The 16,996-nt window shown below is 38.8% G+C and overlaps 1 protein-coding gene across 2 annotated transcripts in view; it reads right to left on the reverse strand.

Moving 5' to 3' along the window:
* Positions 1-988: 988 nt before the first annotated feature.
* Positions 989-16,996, reverse strand: part of CA10 (carbonic anhydrase 10) — a 196,618-nt gene continuing 180,610 nt past the window's right edge. For both annotated transcript variants that reach the window (XM_030506182.1, XM_030506181.1), the window contains exons 6-10: positions 15,523-15,618; positions 13,076-13,148; positions 5,856-6,010; positions 3,040-3,214; positions 989-2,200 (exon numbers count right to left, since the gene is read on the reverse strand). In XM_030506182.1, the coding sequence (XP_030362042.1) occupies positions 2,178-2,200; positions 3,040-3,214; positions 5,856-6,010; positions 13,076-13,148; positions 15,523-15,618 (522 nt within the window). In that variant the 3' untranslated portion in view covers positions 989-2,177. The remainder of the gene's footprint in view (positions 2,201-3,039; positions 3,215-5,855; positions 6,011-13,075; positions 13,149-15,522; positions 15,619-16,996) is intronic.

Below are 16,996 nucleotides of genomic sequence, written 5' to 3' on the forward strand. Positions count from 1 at the left end.
TCAAAAAACCTAAACCACCCAAACAAGCAACGGAAAGAATCCCAACACCATCAGCTTAAAAGTTATAGATTGCTATGGCAACTCAAAAATACTAAACATGTGACTTGTGGTGTTTTTCATTTTTTATCAGTTTGGTAAATCTGTGGTGATGATTCTGCTTTATTTCAGCTGCAGGATTTGACAATATTAATCCATGGTGTAATACTCAGTGTGACATTTCTGTGGTCGTGTGGTGGATTTGTCAGCTCACTGCCCAGCGTTAAGCTGGTATGTGGAAGTCATTTGAAATGCTCAAAGTGAAATAACTCAAGGATCGGGTATTATATGTGCTAACAGGTCCAGGGCCAGGGTCATCAGCCCAGAACCCTGCTACAAATAGTGCAATTGCTGTGTCACAGTCCATCCCGGCCAGCCTCTGCTCTTTCACTAGTGGTTTCTGTGCAGCTTTCACTGAGCAATTGAACTGTTAACGACAACTTCAGGTTCCTGCCAGGTTTCCATCCACATCCATGTACATATTTTGAGATGCCAACCCCTCGATGCCAGCCTGCACATGTTTTCACTGTCCTGATCTCTTTTCCTTTCACGTCACAAATGAGGTCACACAAGTTGCAATCTTCCCAAACTGCTGTCGGCAACATGGACTCAAGAGTTTGCTGTCTGATATCACCTGCACTGCCCTCTTCAGCCAGGCATTAAATGATGTGTGTGTCATGTTGAGGCTGGTTGACCTGCAATCTCTATCACTTCCTTACAGCAGTTCAGTTGCCTTACACTTCTTTTAATGCCTGTTTTTCCATTTGGTATAAACAATTCATTGGTCAGGCATGGTGCTCTGTAGCTTTATCTTATTTTCTGTGAACTCCAACATGTTATGGGTTATAAAGTGAGCATTAGGAATGGAATAGCATGAGGTCTGCCCCTTCTCCAGATTAAAAAAGAAGAAAAGAAATCCCTTAATATGCAAGAAGATCAAACATGCGCAATGTGAACTTGTTAAACACATTTATTGAGTTCTTGACAGTAACCAAACACAGTGAATGACCATTATAAACAAGAAAAAAGGCATTCGCTTTTACTTGGTCAGCTCCTGCTTTATCTGTAAAGAAAAGATATCCCTTTCCACCACCAATTTCCAGGATTGAATTGGTTTGTTCCCGATAATGGATTCAGCAGGGGAAATGGCAATTTTAAACTGAGATAGGTTTCAACTGCTTTCTGCTTCTGAGCCCAGCTCCTGTTAATGAGGGACCATAAAGCGGAGTTAAAGTTATAGTGGCATTGAGTGCATTTCCAATTGCCATTAACTCACTTAAATTGGCTGCAAACAAATAAATCCAGTAAAAAAAATAAAAGCGGGGGGGGGGGGGGAAGAAAAAAATAATACCACAAATAATGCAGCCACAAATAGTAGAGGCTTATTATTTCAGAAAGGAAAAAATAAATCATAGCAAGTTTACTAAATGAATTTGTTAAACACATTTATTGAGTTGTTAATAGTAACCAACACAACGTATGACCTGTTGTAAAACGAGAAACAGAAAATGGATCAATTCTGATTTTGGCAAATCCTACTACAGATATGTGACAGAGGGAAATAGTTCCATTTCCTTTATATTCTGCAGTGATATATTTACAATACTTATCTATGCCCCTTTTGAAATGAAATTAACAGAAAGTTCATAACCCAGAAATAAGTTTCCTCTACAGTCGTCTTGTTCTGTCTTGTCAGTATCCATTAATGATAGTGAAATGAGAGCTTCCAAGGATTACTTGGCACACAGAACACAACTCCACTTTGATGCTGTACCGAGCCACCTTTTTTCTTTCTTTTTTTTTTTTTAATCATTTTTAATTTTTTTTTAATTTGAGGGAGGGGGGGAAAGAGGAAGAATTTCCTATGTACAAAGGCTGAAAAGTCTTTCTTTGTGAAGCTAAATTAGTTCAGGAAAATTGTAATCACATTTACTGTAATACTGTCTTTTTTACTTTTTTATTTGCCACCGATCATATGAATGAATTTTGAGTTGAGTTCCCAGCATGGCAGCTCTTTTCCTACAGCACGTTAGCAGTGCTGTCCAAACCCAAAGAGAGTGAGGTTGGGTGCATTCTAGATTATGTCAATTCACAGTAGTAGCATTCCACTGAGGTTATGGGTTCTGCCTGCTCTGTCTTACTTACTTGAGGAGCCATTCATTTACTGAAAGGAAAGAGAAACAAAACAAAAAATAATTATGCTTTACCAAATAGGAAACTGGTGATTTAACACTGTATTAGGCACTTAAAATGTCTTGAAAAAGCCAGGAGGTTCAGTTTCCCCCTCTTTCTGGTAAAGAATTAACTCTGAGCAATTGTTTCTTTGAAGTATTACAAGTCAGTCATCAACCTTGTTGCTGAAAATGTGCTTTCTTTTCCACCTTTCAGTAGTACTCCTTCATACCTGTAACATTACTGATAAGAAAGCACATTTACACCATTATTGCAGGTAATAGAACTGGGTGGGCATAGGCTAAAAGATGCATAAGCCACATTACAGCTCAGCTGCAAGCCCTGGCTGTGGAGTTTAAGACTCACCAGCAAGTGACTGGGTTTTGGTTTGTTTGCTTAATACCCATTGCATAATACACCACTTTCCAATTTGGGTGTTTGTTATGGTGGTGCATCCCCAAAGTGAAATTTATTCTTTGTTTGAGACCTTCAAGATTAGCTCATCTCCCTTTTTCTTTCCAAGGTAAAACAGTTAAATGCACTTTACAAGGTGAGAAGATTTTAAAATGAGGCTAGAAAACTGAAGGCCTGTCCTATCTCCTTTTAAAAAAACATTAGATATTCCAGACTGTGTTTTGTCATGCTTTTCCTGCACATTTCTGGCCAAGTTTCCTCATCCACTTCAAATATGTAATGTTTGATTCCTACCATTAGTCCCCAGATCTGGAGTTTCATCTGTTTTTATTTGTATGCATTATTATGCACTTGGGTTTCTCAAAGAAAGGAGCTCAGTGTAAGCATAGAAAGGATCATTCTGGAGGCAGAACATACCTCTATACTGTAGTTTCTGTGCTCTATTGTTTGGGCAATCTTTTCCCTGTAAACTAAAGTTGATATTAGTTCGGATACATCGATTGTTGAGAGGCTGGACTGGTCTGAAATTGTCGCTCATGCTCAGAAATATCTGTGATGGCTGATTCTGGCTTAGCAGTCGTAAAGAATGCATCTATACAAAACACAAAACAAGGATTTTTAGTGCTGGGCTTTCCTGCAAGTAAACAACATACAACAATATTAAACAGACTTCATAAATGAAAGTAAAACAGAATTTCAGTGGCTTGTAATCAGAGGTGGGTTGAAAGAGTTAACTTGATGTAAAACCATTCCTTCTGTGGTCCTCTGTTTCTGAGCCCCATTTTAAGCCAAAGTAACTACTTTTGTGTGAAGCAAATGAAAATGGTATGAGGTGTCCTTGGCTGATCAGGAAACAAATGCAATCCCCAGTACTGGATGGCAGCAGCTGGTGCAGAGAAAATGAACTTGATGAATAACAAGAGCTAATTTCCTAAGTTTTGCAGCTATTAGTGCAGCTTTCAGTTGAGAAGACGCAGGTTTGGATGCTGGTACTCAAGAAGCAGGTACGGCCAGTCAGGCTGGAAAGGATGACTGACAGCCATGCTGCTGGAGTCATGAAATTAATGATGTAAAAAGTGAAGTCCTCTCTCCATTGACAGGTCTGTCTTGTATTGTCTGTGCTGTGTCTATAGTGTTCTGATGGTAGGCTCTGGCCTTCTGGTGAGATGGTTTTACAGATCAGCAGAGAGGGAATTGCTGAATCACCCAGGATGTTCAGCGCACCCAGCAGTGGTTGGATGCAAACTACAAGCAGACAGCACTGGTTCTTAAGATGACTATGCAACTGTGCTGAAAGCATGTTAATTGGTTCGAGTCAACCAAAACCTTTCAAACTTTGTATAGGAAACTGGAGAGAGGAAAATAAAAAGCTGCAGTTTGTAAATCAGAAACCTTCAAAATATTTTGGTTAAAAAAGATAAAAAGAACATATTTTCCATATCAATGTACAATTAAAGAGGTTTGGTTGTGGCATTTAATGCTTAAATGGGGAATTCCAGTAGCTGGGATTTACATACTGAAAGTCTTTAACAGCTTCCATGGACAACCTGAGCTGTGCATTACTTTTTCAGTCTGAGCACACAATGTAATTAGTAAGTAATCCACAAAATCAATTTGCAGCAGTAATAATGGAGGATGTACCTAACCCGTAAAGCGTGACAAGGAGTAAGTATCATGAAATTAGAACTCGTAGGTACTAGCACAGACACTGGAAATATTCTAATTTTTGCTTTGTACATTAATGTTGTAACTAAAAATGTAGCTTGTAGGAAAATGTTTGGGTCCCCTGCTTGATAAGTTCAGAATGTACAGCGTGTCTGTGCTCAGCTGTGTCATTCTCCCAAATTACCCATTTAGAAAAGAAAGAAAGTGCTTTTTCTGTGTCAAGACAAAATTGGACAGAAGGAATATCACAAAGATAAAACATCTCTCAGGCTTTTTAAAGTCATCTTATTTACAATGTCAACATGATTTTAAAACCCAAAGTCATATTTAGGGGGGTTTTATCATTCCTTGTTTGATTTCTCAGGCCAGATTGCTTCTGCTGCATGGTTGGGACAGGCAGATGGTGGTTCAAGTATTCCTTTGGGATTCTAGTTCAGCTCACAGCTCTGTAAGCAACTCACTGATGGAAGCTCTGGAGAAGACTGAAGTTGGTGTTAAATCTGTTGTTTTCTGATGTTAGGCCTTGGATCGCAAGGAAGTCACACCGAACTGCAGTCCTTATCACTTTTCCACTGGTGTGTGAAGGACACTGGTGTGTCCTCAACAGCATTAATTTTGACTATGAAATGGATAGTGGTTTCTTTTGCATAATTTATCCTGTTCTTTTCTAATAGAGGCTTCAATCCGTCAAGCTGATTTTTCTGAAGATATCTGCAGTATCTATCCTGTCATCATCTTCTATTCCAGAAAGCACTAGCTGATTTTTTTTTTTTCAAGAAGGCCCCATATGTTGGATCCAACAAATGGGACAGGAATGTCCCATTCCTGTGCTATCCACAGGTATTAAGATGGTTACAAATGTCACTCACAATTTGCCTGTTTCTTTCTGACCTAAAAATGGCCTCTGTCATACTTAATAACCCCAGTTACTTTTGTACAGCACTGCTGTACTTGTTTTAGAATCCCCATATATCTATTCACAGAATCACAGAATCGTTTAGTTTGGAAGAGACTGCTGGTAACCATTTGGTTCAAACCCTCACTGAAAGTAGGGCCCACCTCAAAGTGTGTGTGTGTATACAGATACTTAGGGAGCTCTAAATATTTAATATTTTTATTTCAGCAAAGAGCTCTTCAATGCTTTTGCAAACTATACAAATTGCAGGCAGAGATTTAATAAAAGGTTGAATCTGGTTTTGTATGTAAAGCTATCAATATATATCTTTATTCTTTTGTAGCTGTATGTCGTGGGGGACCAGTTTCTATCCTGGGCATGACGTGCTGTGGGATGGAATACCCCTTTGGCTAGTTTGGGTCAGGTCTCCTGTCTCTGCTTCTTCCCAGCTTCCCGTGCCCCTTCTCACTGGCAGAGCATGAGACTGAAAAAGTTCTTGATCGGGGTAAGCATCACTTAGCAACAACTAAAACCATCGGTGTGTTATCAGCGCTGTTCTCAGACTAAAGTCGAAAACACAGCACTGCACCAGCTACTAAGAAGGAGAAAAATGACTGCCGCAGCTGAATCCAGGGCAATGTACTAGATTGAGTAACTTCGAGATTATTCTTACCTGCATCCTTGTTATGTAGACAGGTTTGTTCATTATTATCCAGCTTGCTGTTTCATAGCAGGGTGGAATTGTCATTGACCCATCATACGTAATGAAACTAGAAGTCTCTGGATAAAGTTCCTCAATATTAAGCCCCTGTAGTAAGTATGCATCATCTGGAGAATGAGTAAGGAAAACAATTGAGATAAAACAGTAGCTTCACAAAAAATATCCCACCCTTATAATGCATGGTCCTTATTCCTGAACACCATTATCAATTTAACTGAAACGTGAGGTGTAATGAATACACATTTCTGAATGCTCCAGCAGTTTGGACAAGAACCACTAACATGAACTCACTAATCCTTGGGTTGAGTTCTACTCTTAGGTGCCTGTACACACCTTCTGTGAGTTTAGCACAAGCATTTGCAGTGAAACTCTGCATCATGTTTAAGAACTGGAGTTAAAAGCTGCTTGAAGTTGCTGTTATTTAGATGCAGCAGTCTTTGGAAAATGTGGACTTACCATATTTTGGAATGATTAACAATTTTTGCTCAACAAAGCCTTGGGAAGGCCAAAAGTGTTAAAACTTAATTGCCCTTCTACCACAGGAGGAACTTAAGGTTAATGCATGATAATAAAGCTGCTCAGTGAAGCTTGCTGGCTTTCACGTGCACAGTGGGGGTGGATGCAGTGCAAGCTCACTCAGAATGCTAAAATCCGGGGGGAAGAGTATGCTGGAAAGCAGCTTACTAGGGTCTCACTTTTGGAATTAATGAGGTATCCCTTTGCACCAGCATTCACTCTGTGGGCATGTGCCAAAATATAATGAGATATAACTATATCTTTCAAATTTCATCAAAGTTCCTCAGCCTCTTCTACTCTTCGTGCACTATTTCCCTAGTGTAATGCTGGCCCTACAATATTTCTGGCAGTGCTTTCAAAACTGGAGCTCAGATTTTCCTGCCAAATCTTAGGCTGTAGGAGTTCCTTAATAGGAAATACTCTGGAATACACACCCTTTACTTCTTACATGCTCCTGCTGTCATGTATCTGAGAGAAAGCTGGGCTATTTGTGAGCTGTAATGTGAAAACTCTTTGCATGCTTTCACTTGCATGTAGTGTGTTCAGTATGGATCATCTGCAGAGTGATTGCTAAAATGTGGGCCAGGAAAAATGTATATTTAGGTGTGTTTCCCCTTTCAATACACAAGACAAACTGGCATTGACTGTAATGGAAGGCAAGGAAGATAGCATGACTAAGCCAGAAGATGTTGCTTGGACTAAAGTAAAATGTTGAAAGTGCATCTTTTATGTCAGTGTCAAGAATTTAGGCATTTCGGTTGGATTCTGTTTTTCATGTACCATTCACTGTAAGTTTAAACAGTTGTGGTTTTTTAATTTCTTTTTTATTCTTTTAAAAGAACACTGGCAAAGCAAATGTGACCTTTTATTTTGACGTAGTGCAGACAGAATGATCTAGGTGTCTCGAGTAGCAATATGAGTGGCTACAGCATCAGTTCAAGTGTCAAGGTGAGAGTGTAACATTCATACCCAGCTGACCAGTGCCTTACAGTTATTTCATATTTTAAATGTTTGTTATTTTACAAAATATAACATAGGCATGTCCTTTCATGTTTGTCAGAAATGCGGCCTTCTGCTATGTTCCTGCACTTTGAGCCAGGGTAACTGCCATGCATATAGCTGGTTCCTCACATAGAGGGGAAAGTACTACTAGTATCTTGTAGGTGGCTGAGTGTGACCTGTTTTAGCATTCTCAGCCTTCACTGGTCCTGGGATACAGAGTCTTTCTAAAGCCAAAATTTTCCAGACAAAGTGCAAAACCATTGCCCTAATATTAGGGTCCAAATGCTGTTAAATTTGAACAGCTAGAGCTCACTGAATACACCTGTGTCCTATTCATTAAAAACATTATTCATAGTGCAGCAGTAATTTTGCTAGGATTACATGAGAAGAGAATGAATGCATTTTTTTTTCAAGCCAGTGCCTGTTTTCAATGACTCATCACACATTTTTTCCCTTTCCCACATGAACATCCTGTTCATTATTTATGAACCATGGAGAGTGGTGTGTTAGCTCCAAATGGCATGGAGTCAGTCAGAATAGACACTTTCAAACTCTAAGGACTGAATCTGCTTTCTCTCATCCATACTGAGTTTGGTTGGCCTAAAATGATTTAAATCAGGTAGAATTTACCCTGAAATGTTTACTAGGAGATGGAAAGCTAACTAAGGATATAGTTAGTTATATATACAGATGAGGGATATTGATGAGATATATATCATATTTTGTGTGTACCACATTTTAGTTGATTAATTTGTATTCAGAACAGTGCACGGATTATTACAATAGGACTGCTTATCAAATGGAAGATAGAGAAACAGATTTACTGCTGGCATGAGTGGAGAAAATCATGGGGGTTTTGGAGTTGCCTCAATTGCTTTAATAGAGAATGTAATTCATTATTCTGACATAGGCTTCTAACTTTTGCCTGTGCATTTATGGTCTTTAGTTATTCCCAGAACATAATAATGCTCCAGGGGTGGAATATGGCATGTAACAGTGCGGGAGCAGTGTGGGGCACAGACATACTCATTCAGGCAAGCCTGATGTATGTCAGTGCTCTTGAGATGCTCTCCTCAGCCTTATTGAGCTTCAGATCAACTGCTTAAGTTACCTTGTTTGCATACTGAAGACCTACAAAATGGGTGATCATCTCCCCCACCAGCACTCATCAGTGAAGTGTTTCCAAACCTGGTTCATTGCCTCTGTCTTCACTTGGAATATGTTTAAGGAGACACAGTGAATTAACTTCTCAGTTGTGATGGGAAACTGGAGGAAAATATCACTTCAAGGAAAGGGGAAGATGGGAGCGAATGAAGTAATGAAATAAAAGAGTTTGGTCAAGCAAAAGCAGTATTTTTTCATGTCTTTATATGGGCTATATTCCCATGGGAAGTCAGATGACTCCATGAGAATGGCCTGAGAAAAGACTACAGAATAAGCATTCAGTTATCAACATTTTTCCCATGAACAGCTCTGCTGTTTCCCTTTCCCCACATCTTGATAAAGGTTTCCCATTCTGGAACTGAAACAGCACTGGTGGGTTTGCACTAATATTAGACTGCAGCACTTTAATGTCTTGTCTTACATTTATTGCAAGTATGTAGTTCAAAATGGTCAAAATCCCCATGTGTGATCTCTTGCCAGTAATAAACTTCCTTTAATAAACCCATTCAGCCTTTACTATATTCTCATCCTCATTCCCTTCTACAGTCCAGATTCTGTTTATCTTGATCCACTGGTGCCTTAGGGTGATTTCTGAACTCATAAACTCTATAAAAATTAGATTTCACATTCATTTAAATAAAGGCTTTGACTCCGAAAATTTTCTTAACAAATGATGGAAATCCTTTTCTTTTATCCCTAGATTTTTAATAGGCGTGTGGGGTCTGCGCTCACAGCAAATTCTATGTATGTTCTCTTTATACCAGAAGTATTTATAGGGAATACATTATTTACTGAATGAAGGAAGGTCTGTTTGATTTTGGAGTTCATATTCTGATAATCCAAAATGGGAAAGCACAGCTCTAACCAGGTTAGATGTGCAGGGTAAGGAATGTAGGATCCTCAGCTTTTTAATCCTGAAACAGAGTTTCTCCATTTTCCAGCCTTCATGAGTTGCTTAGGCTCAGGCTGACAGAGACTCAGTTTGAATACCCGAGGTCAGTCCCTTAGGGCCTGATTTGAGACTGCTGAGCTCTCACTGCTTGTGACAGGAGCAGCAGGAGCTCAGCCCTTCTGAGAGCCCTTCTCACTGAAACATGAACCTTGAGAAATTAATAGTCTCTTATTTCCAGAAATCTGAATCTTAAGCTTTTTCAGGATAATATCCTAAAGTCAGAGTACTTTATTCACTTGTACATTATCTATAAAACAGCTAACGATTGAGGAAATTCAGAATTTTATAGCTCTTCTGCCTAGCTGAACATGTGGCTGTGGAGAACAGCAGGGCCAAATTTTCATATGGAATTTTGGGAATCTAAAATGTTACTTCTTTCCATTGTTAAGCAAACACTGGATGAAAGCTAACATAGCATAACTCTTCTGAAAGAAAGCTAACTTATCCCCTCAAATGTATTACTTAAAGAGGAATATTAAAGCAGTTCTTCTTTAGAGATATTCACATAGCTTCTGACTCAAGCCTGTTTGAAAGAACGCTTGTTTCAACTAGTTCACAGTAGATTCTTTGGGCTGTGATAACAGAATAAAATAAGCATTTAAAATCGGCTTAAAAATTCCTTGGGGTCCACTTTACTTCACTGTAGCCATTAATATCCAAGAGTAAAAATTCCCCTTTTAATGCATTTTGCTCATGGAAATTTCATGCAACAGCATAGATAGCTCTTGGTTTTGTTGCTGTTCTTTAAAGTAAGTACTTTAGTTATGTTACTAACTGTCCTGACTCTAAACCTATGCTCCACTTACGATTTGCTCCATGCTCCTATTGAGCACACTGGGACTGGTTATTTTGTCAGCAGCTTGCTGAGTATTGACTTTGGAGGGGACCCCTAAAGCACAAGCTGAAAGCATCCAGCTGCTAAAGGTAGACTAGAAATCCTCGCAACCTAAGAGGTAGGATTAGTTTTCAGCAATGATGCTATAATCCATCATGTGAGACAACTGCAAAATTACTTTCAATAGCACTTTCACGTTCCCAATTTACACTAACACTTCTCAGTCAATACTTGTTACTACAGTAAGTAACCCAATGCCCTGCGGAATATGATGTGCATTGTATCTACCAAGGATTTCATTTTAACAGATAAACTTGTTGGTGATAATTGTGGTTAAAAATGAAAACAGATCCGTTGATCATTGATTTTTGCAGCCTATGTTATGAATTCGTCTTCATACAAAACTTCATTTAGTAAACCTAAACGTAGGCATGACTGGAATTGCATTTTCCTTCAAGAAGGCAAAACATCCAAGGAAGGGTTGTAGGATGCTGTCAACTCTGGAAGAGGAGTGCCCACTCCTAAGTGCAGTGTACACATAGAATATCCTGTATAGGCAAGGTGTTCTTGTCTGCTGGGGTGGGTGAGGGTTGCATGCGCACTCATACAACAAGGGAAAGATGCTGCCGGTGCCTTTCTGCCCTTTGGAGCTGTGTATCCCTAATCATGGCATCTCCTCTGCTCTTAGCCACCCCAAGTTGTCCTGTCTTTGCTCTGCTGGCCACCAGCCACTGTGGCATGTAGGGCCAAGGAGTACAAAAAAAGGCTGCAACATTCCTGTAAATGCATGAGATAGAGCTGATGTGATGGGAAAATGAGGCAGGACTCCTCTTATTCAGCATGTGAGACCTGACAGGTCTGTGTGTGTGTACGTGGGGAAAAGCAGCTTCCTCAGTGGTACAGTCAGACATCTGGCTGGTCCCTAGACAGAAGCCAGGAATATGCAGTTTGGGAGTGAAAGAGCCTGTAAAAGCACATAGAGCCTTAATGACAGTTTCCTGACCCCAGGATGCCGCAGCAGCACTGGTAGGCAGGAAGCTTATCCAAAACAGTATTACCATGTTTTTGCAAGGAATTGAGTCAGGCAGCTTAAAAACTGGGCTAATCCCTGCTTTTTCCATGCAGAGAACAAGACGTTTCATACAGGTAGAACAATCTGGAGAAAATGTTCTGAGGGGAACCCTCTGCCGCCATCCTTTCTATAGCTATCATGGAGAATAGAGTTTTATCATAATAGAGGCCTCTTATTTGGACCAAAGATGTAACAAGATTTGTTAGCTGTAAGGTAAAATTAGAGAAAAATCAGTGGGAAGAAAGGTGTGTGTTATAAGAGAGCACAAAGAAATATCTGCTTCAGAATGGGGTTGGGTTGGCTCCGTTCAAACTCTGGATTGGAGAAAGACTCAAAATCTTTCTTTCTAGTGCTCTCTTGTTGAAGAATTAGTGCTAAAATTGCCTGCATTCACTTTACATTGGTCTCAAATCTACACTTTCTAGAATCCTGGCTTTGCAGGGACAGGGGAAAAGATGGAGTCCATGGAAAGAAATCAGAGCGTGTACTTTAGGGATGTGTATAGAAATCTCTCCAAACTGTTCTATCCTAAACCTGAAGTTCAGTGACTTCTGTTAAAGTTAACCGGGCATTTGAGATCTCTGGGGTTTCAGATGCAAAGTCTTCCCAATAACACTATGTGGTTGCAGAGTAAGTAGTACAATGTATTTAATTTCCAGAGAGGTAAACTGAGGCAAACCCTAGCAGACTTGTGAACCAAACCCTGGAGTCCTGACAACCGGTCTCATTCCAGTGAGCATGAACAACTCTCTCCCAGCCTTCGTAAGCAAAAGCAAACTCAATGAAGCTTATGAAGAATGTTAAGACATTCGTAACAAGAACAGAGGAAGGCTGAGATTTATGACACTTTCCTTATTTTTCCAGTTTGCTGTGGACTTTCTGAAAGTTAAATTCTGGGGTATCATTTAACTTATTTTATTAACTTAATGGCTGCTTGGAATTCAAATGAATATTTGACAAAGGGAATAAGGTTTTCAGGAGAAGAGGTTTAATTTGTTCCACTGAGAGATATGTATTTTTCATTACTTTCTCTAAACTAGCCTAATTTTCACTGACATTTAAGTTCCCGATTTCCACAAGTTCAATATGCTAACATGGTATTATTGAGCATTATCAGTTAAAGGCTTTCCAAGTGTGAATACAACAAATATACATGCTATGTTAATGACCTCTTTATATATGCATTAAATACAGCAGTAGTTGAATAGAAATGTCATCACTTTTCAGCACAAAAAGCATTAATGAATACTAAATCCACAGTTAACGATGCAGCATCTTGACATAACTTGATTTGATTTAATCCAGGCTGCTCTGCATGTTTTATTGCTAGCAGTAGGCAGTTTCTCTTGAGTATTCTGTGTGAACACAGTATATGTATTTGTTAAGTATAATTTCATTAATTTATTGCTTGTTCAAACAAAATAGACTTTGAAGCTCAAAATTCATTTGCTGAACTGATGACCTTACTAGATTTTTCAGGTTCCCAAGTTTGTCATGCAGAGCTGCTGGCAATGCAAACTTTGTCATTTTTGCCTGTAATAAAGTGCCTCTTGTTTCTGTGGACCACTAAATGTGTTATTTGATACTAAAAGCATACAGCTGTCAGCCCCAGTACATTTAAACCAACTTACTTTTATACGTTATTCTCGTTATGGTGTCTCTGTTAAGCATACGATTTAGAAATGGATTTGATGATTCGGATACCTACAGAAGAGAAAATGTACAATGTCAAAGCCTGCTCACAACCATTTCCCTTCTGGAAGTGTAGCTGTTCCATGTGTGTGCACACACTCATTCTCTTTCTCCTGCCATTCCTCCAAATTGTTTCTGCCTTGTTTTTTCACTGCTGTGGGAAGAGGAAATAATTACTTGGATATTTTTGTAACAAAACTTGTTAGGAAATTGGTACCTAAAAATAAATAAAAAACCCCCTCAGGGATGGGAGAACAGGATGACTATAACTCAATGCCTGAATACAAGTGTGAGTACTTGTACACAGGATGAACGTAACTCAACGCCTGAATACAAGTGCAAGTACTTGTATACAGAATGAATATAACTCAATGCCTGAGTACAAACCTGCGTACAGGTTTCTTCCCCAACAGCTTTGGGATTTGCAGGTGGTTTAATATTATTAGGCAGGATTTTCATAGAGTGTTCTATTATTTTTCTGTTTATTGAAAGAAACTTTTCCTTGCAGCAGACTATTTAAATTGCAAATAAAAGCTGTCTTCCCTTTGTTTTCTATACAGGTATGAAATCCCTAATTTTCACCCACATGCACTTACAAATATGCGTACATACATATATACAGACACAGAAAATGTCCAGTCTACATTAAACATAACATACCTGGAAAGGATTTAGAGGAAAAATGATAGAGGGCTTAGAGGCACTCTTGTTGTATTGTGGCTTTGGGGTTTTTTTGGGAGGCTTGTGGGGTGTATGTACTTTATCAACAATATCATTGTTAATTATTAACAACTTAAGAGATTTTACTGCACTGCAAATGGCAAAATTACTATTGGGTAGAAACAAATCAGTGTCACATGTTGCTATGGAGGCATTTTAGTTACTGTGTACCTTGTACCATCCTACTTATCTTTCAATTATTCTGTTATGTGGTTTTTTTATCAGACACCAGATGCTGCTGTTACACATCCAGCACTTATCTAGAAAGAAATCAGTTTATTTTGAAAATAGAAAACTTCGCAAAAAGTTTAGTTAAGGGGTAGGAAAATCACTGGACTATTGGACAAGCTGTGATCCAGCTCTGTTTGACCGGGAGCCTTCAGGAAAATCGTGTTCAGGTTGCATTTTGTGGAAATTCAGATAGTTACTTCTCCCCTTAGAGGTTTTTTGAACTACTTTGGACACTTAAAATAGAACACATCTTTTCATGCTTAGATGAGAAGGCCTAGAGAAAAATATGGTGAAGCAGATACTAAATTTTGCGGCTTGTTGCAAGAGGTGTGTAACTCAGCAAGCACATGAGCAATGTGTCATTTAGACAGAATTGGCCTGCTGGGCATTTTGAAGCCTTGCTACAATTTTATCCTTTTGTGCAAATTCAAGTGAGATCATTGGGATGGAATACAATACATTTTGGATGAGAAAAGGTATCCTAAATATCTATCTTAAATATTAGATCTGCATGAAAATTGCCCTTTTATATCTAATTATTCAGTATGCTCTGTGAAATGCATATTTTAATTCTGAGGTTAATGCTTTGTCAGGAACTTTATGAAATGGGATTAGGAAGTCCTAAAGGGAACTGAGAGATATCCACTGCATAAGGTCTGATGAAAGCTATTTATTTCAGCATAAAGCACGTATTGAGAAATATGTGCTTTTTTAGACTGATGAAAGATACATAATGGCAGAATATGAGCAACATTTTGGGGGGAAATGCACTCTTCATACAAGAGAAAAAAGATTTCTCCAATGTAATTAAGGAGGTTTGAGCAAACTATGAAGTCGAGTTCAGTGCTAGATCACTGTAATATATAGACCTAACTATGCATCTTGAATGCAACTGGATGGAGACTAAAATACGACAAACTATTCACATGTATTTCTAGCTCTGTGAAATGGAAGATAGTACTTTTAATGTTCTCTCAGTTTTGATAGTTCAAGATGTTTTAAATAACACTGTGAGAAAAAAACTTATTTTGCTCACTTGAAACATCAGCATGTGTCCAAACATGCCCTTTCCCAGGGCCTCAACCTACTAGGAGATATTTACTTTTAATTGAATGAATAACATTTCATGAAGAAATACCAAATCCACAAAAATAGCAGCTTTTATCATAGCCATTAAAGTGTTATAAGTGATGTTTATGATGTAAGGGATTCTCCCCACTCTTTTTCTTATCCCTTTCCATTTTCCTTATATACATTGTAAATGCTTTGGAGTAGAGACTGTGTGTTCAGTTCCTAGGATGATGGTATCTCTGGATTCCAGATCAGAGCCTCTGGGTATTGCTATAGTATATCGAGGAGTTCAAATCCTAGATTTACAGTTCATGGAAAAAGTCCCTTGTCTATATATTAGCTATTGATAATACTGAACACTTACTTTCATAAATATGGAAACTACCACCAACCCATTAGGACTCTTTGCAGCTTCTGTGACATTTGTGTACAGCTCATGGTTATAGTGGATTAGTTGAACCTAGAAAACAGGGAAAGGAAAGATTACAATTAAACAGTAGCAAATCATAGCATACGCTGTTTGCAAATACTCTCTATACACCAATTGGTTTGTATTAGGATCCCATCTACGCTTGGGATATTTTGCAATTTTTCAGAGGTTTGCAGCACGCATGATTTGAATAATTTCAGTCACCATCTGGCTCCAACTGGCACAGCACCAGTGTGTTTTCTTCTAAATTGCCAGTAAGTGAATTTACCCACATCGAGTTATGAATTGCACTGCAGGGGTTGACATCATTTCCCTGTTGCAACAGCACTTGCCACGGGCATCAAGTAATCTGTACTTTTCAGCCTCAAGCCAAACACAGAGGAGTCAGGGGTTGAAATATTTGAAGAAACATATGGGATATGGGTTTGGAACTGTTCAAACCAGCATTCTCAGAATTCAAAATACTAATATTCACCGGCCCCACGTTTTACAAATTCACTTACAAAAGCTCCTACAGTTAGGCACTTACTGTATTATTGTTAACCAGGTTCTCCTTAGCTCCTGCAGCTTTCCTTCTGCTTTTTAGTTTTATGATTTGCTGGAACACTTGAATTATGAAGGCACAGTTCATCTCTCTCCCTGCATGTGTAAATGTCTTGCCCAGAACAGCGGTTACTTGATTTGTCTGGGATCACTGGACACTGTTATCATTTATATGGCAATTCATAGCTCTCTTTTTCGAAGATGAACAACTTTAACAAACTTGTGAGGCAGTTAAACACTTCTAAGCATTTGAAAGGCTAGTAGCTTGCTTTAGCCTGAAGATATCTTAGTTTTCAGATGTCAGTTAGAAAAGTAAGCTCGAAAAGTAAGCTCATTGTTCCGTCATTTTTCACAATTACAGCAGCCTGATGTTTGTATTTAAAAACCAGGAGCGTTTTCCACGTGCTGGCATAAATCTAAAGGCTGTCCACTGAAATTTCTGGACTTGCATACTGTGAAGAAGTTCAGTATTAAGTTGATCTATAGCTGGTAGTCTTTTTAGCTGTACAAATAGCTGAAGACTAACACTGCCAGTAAAGAATTTTCATCACAGCGTGTTTTCCATGTTTATAATCAGGAAAAACCAAACCCACCCCAAAACCCACTGACATAGGGTTCAGTGCCTGCACTGGTGACTTTGTCATTTGGATGAATGCAAAGTCTGGTGCTTTAGTAGCGAAATACAATTGCAAGGATTTCTCTGCAAGCATGACCTCCCTCTATGACCTCCAGCACATGAACAAGTTACAAAGACAAAGCCTTGCTTTGCCATCCAAATATATATATGACCACCAACATGTGCACTAGTAGTGCTCTGAATTATAACAGCATCCCAGTTTGTGTAAGATACATCATTGCTATCTCA

Source organism: Strigops habroptila, chromosome 14, assembly GCF_004027225.2.
Source record: "Strigops habroptila isolate Jane chromosome 14, bStrHab1.2.pri, whole genome shotgun sequence".
Classification (NCBI taxonomy): Eukaryota; Metazoa; Chordata; class Aves; order Psittaciformes; family Psittacidae; genus Strigops; species Strigops habroptila.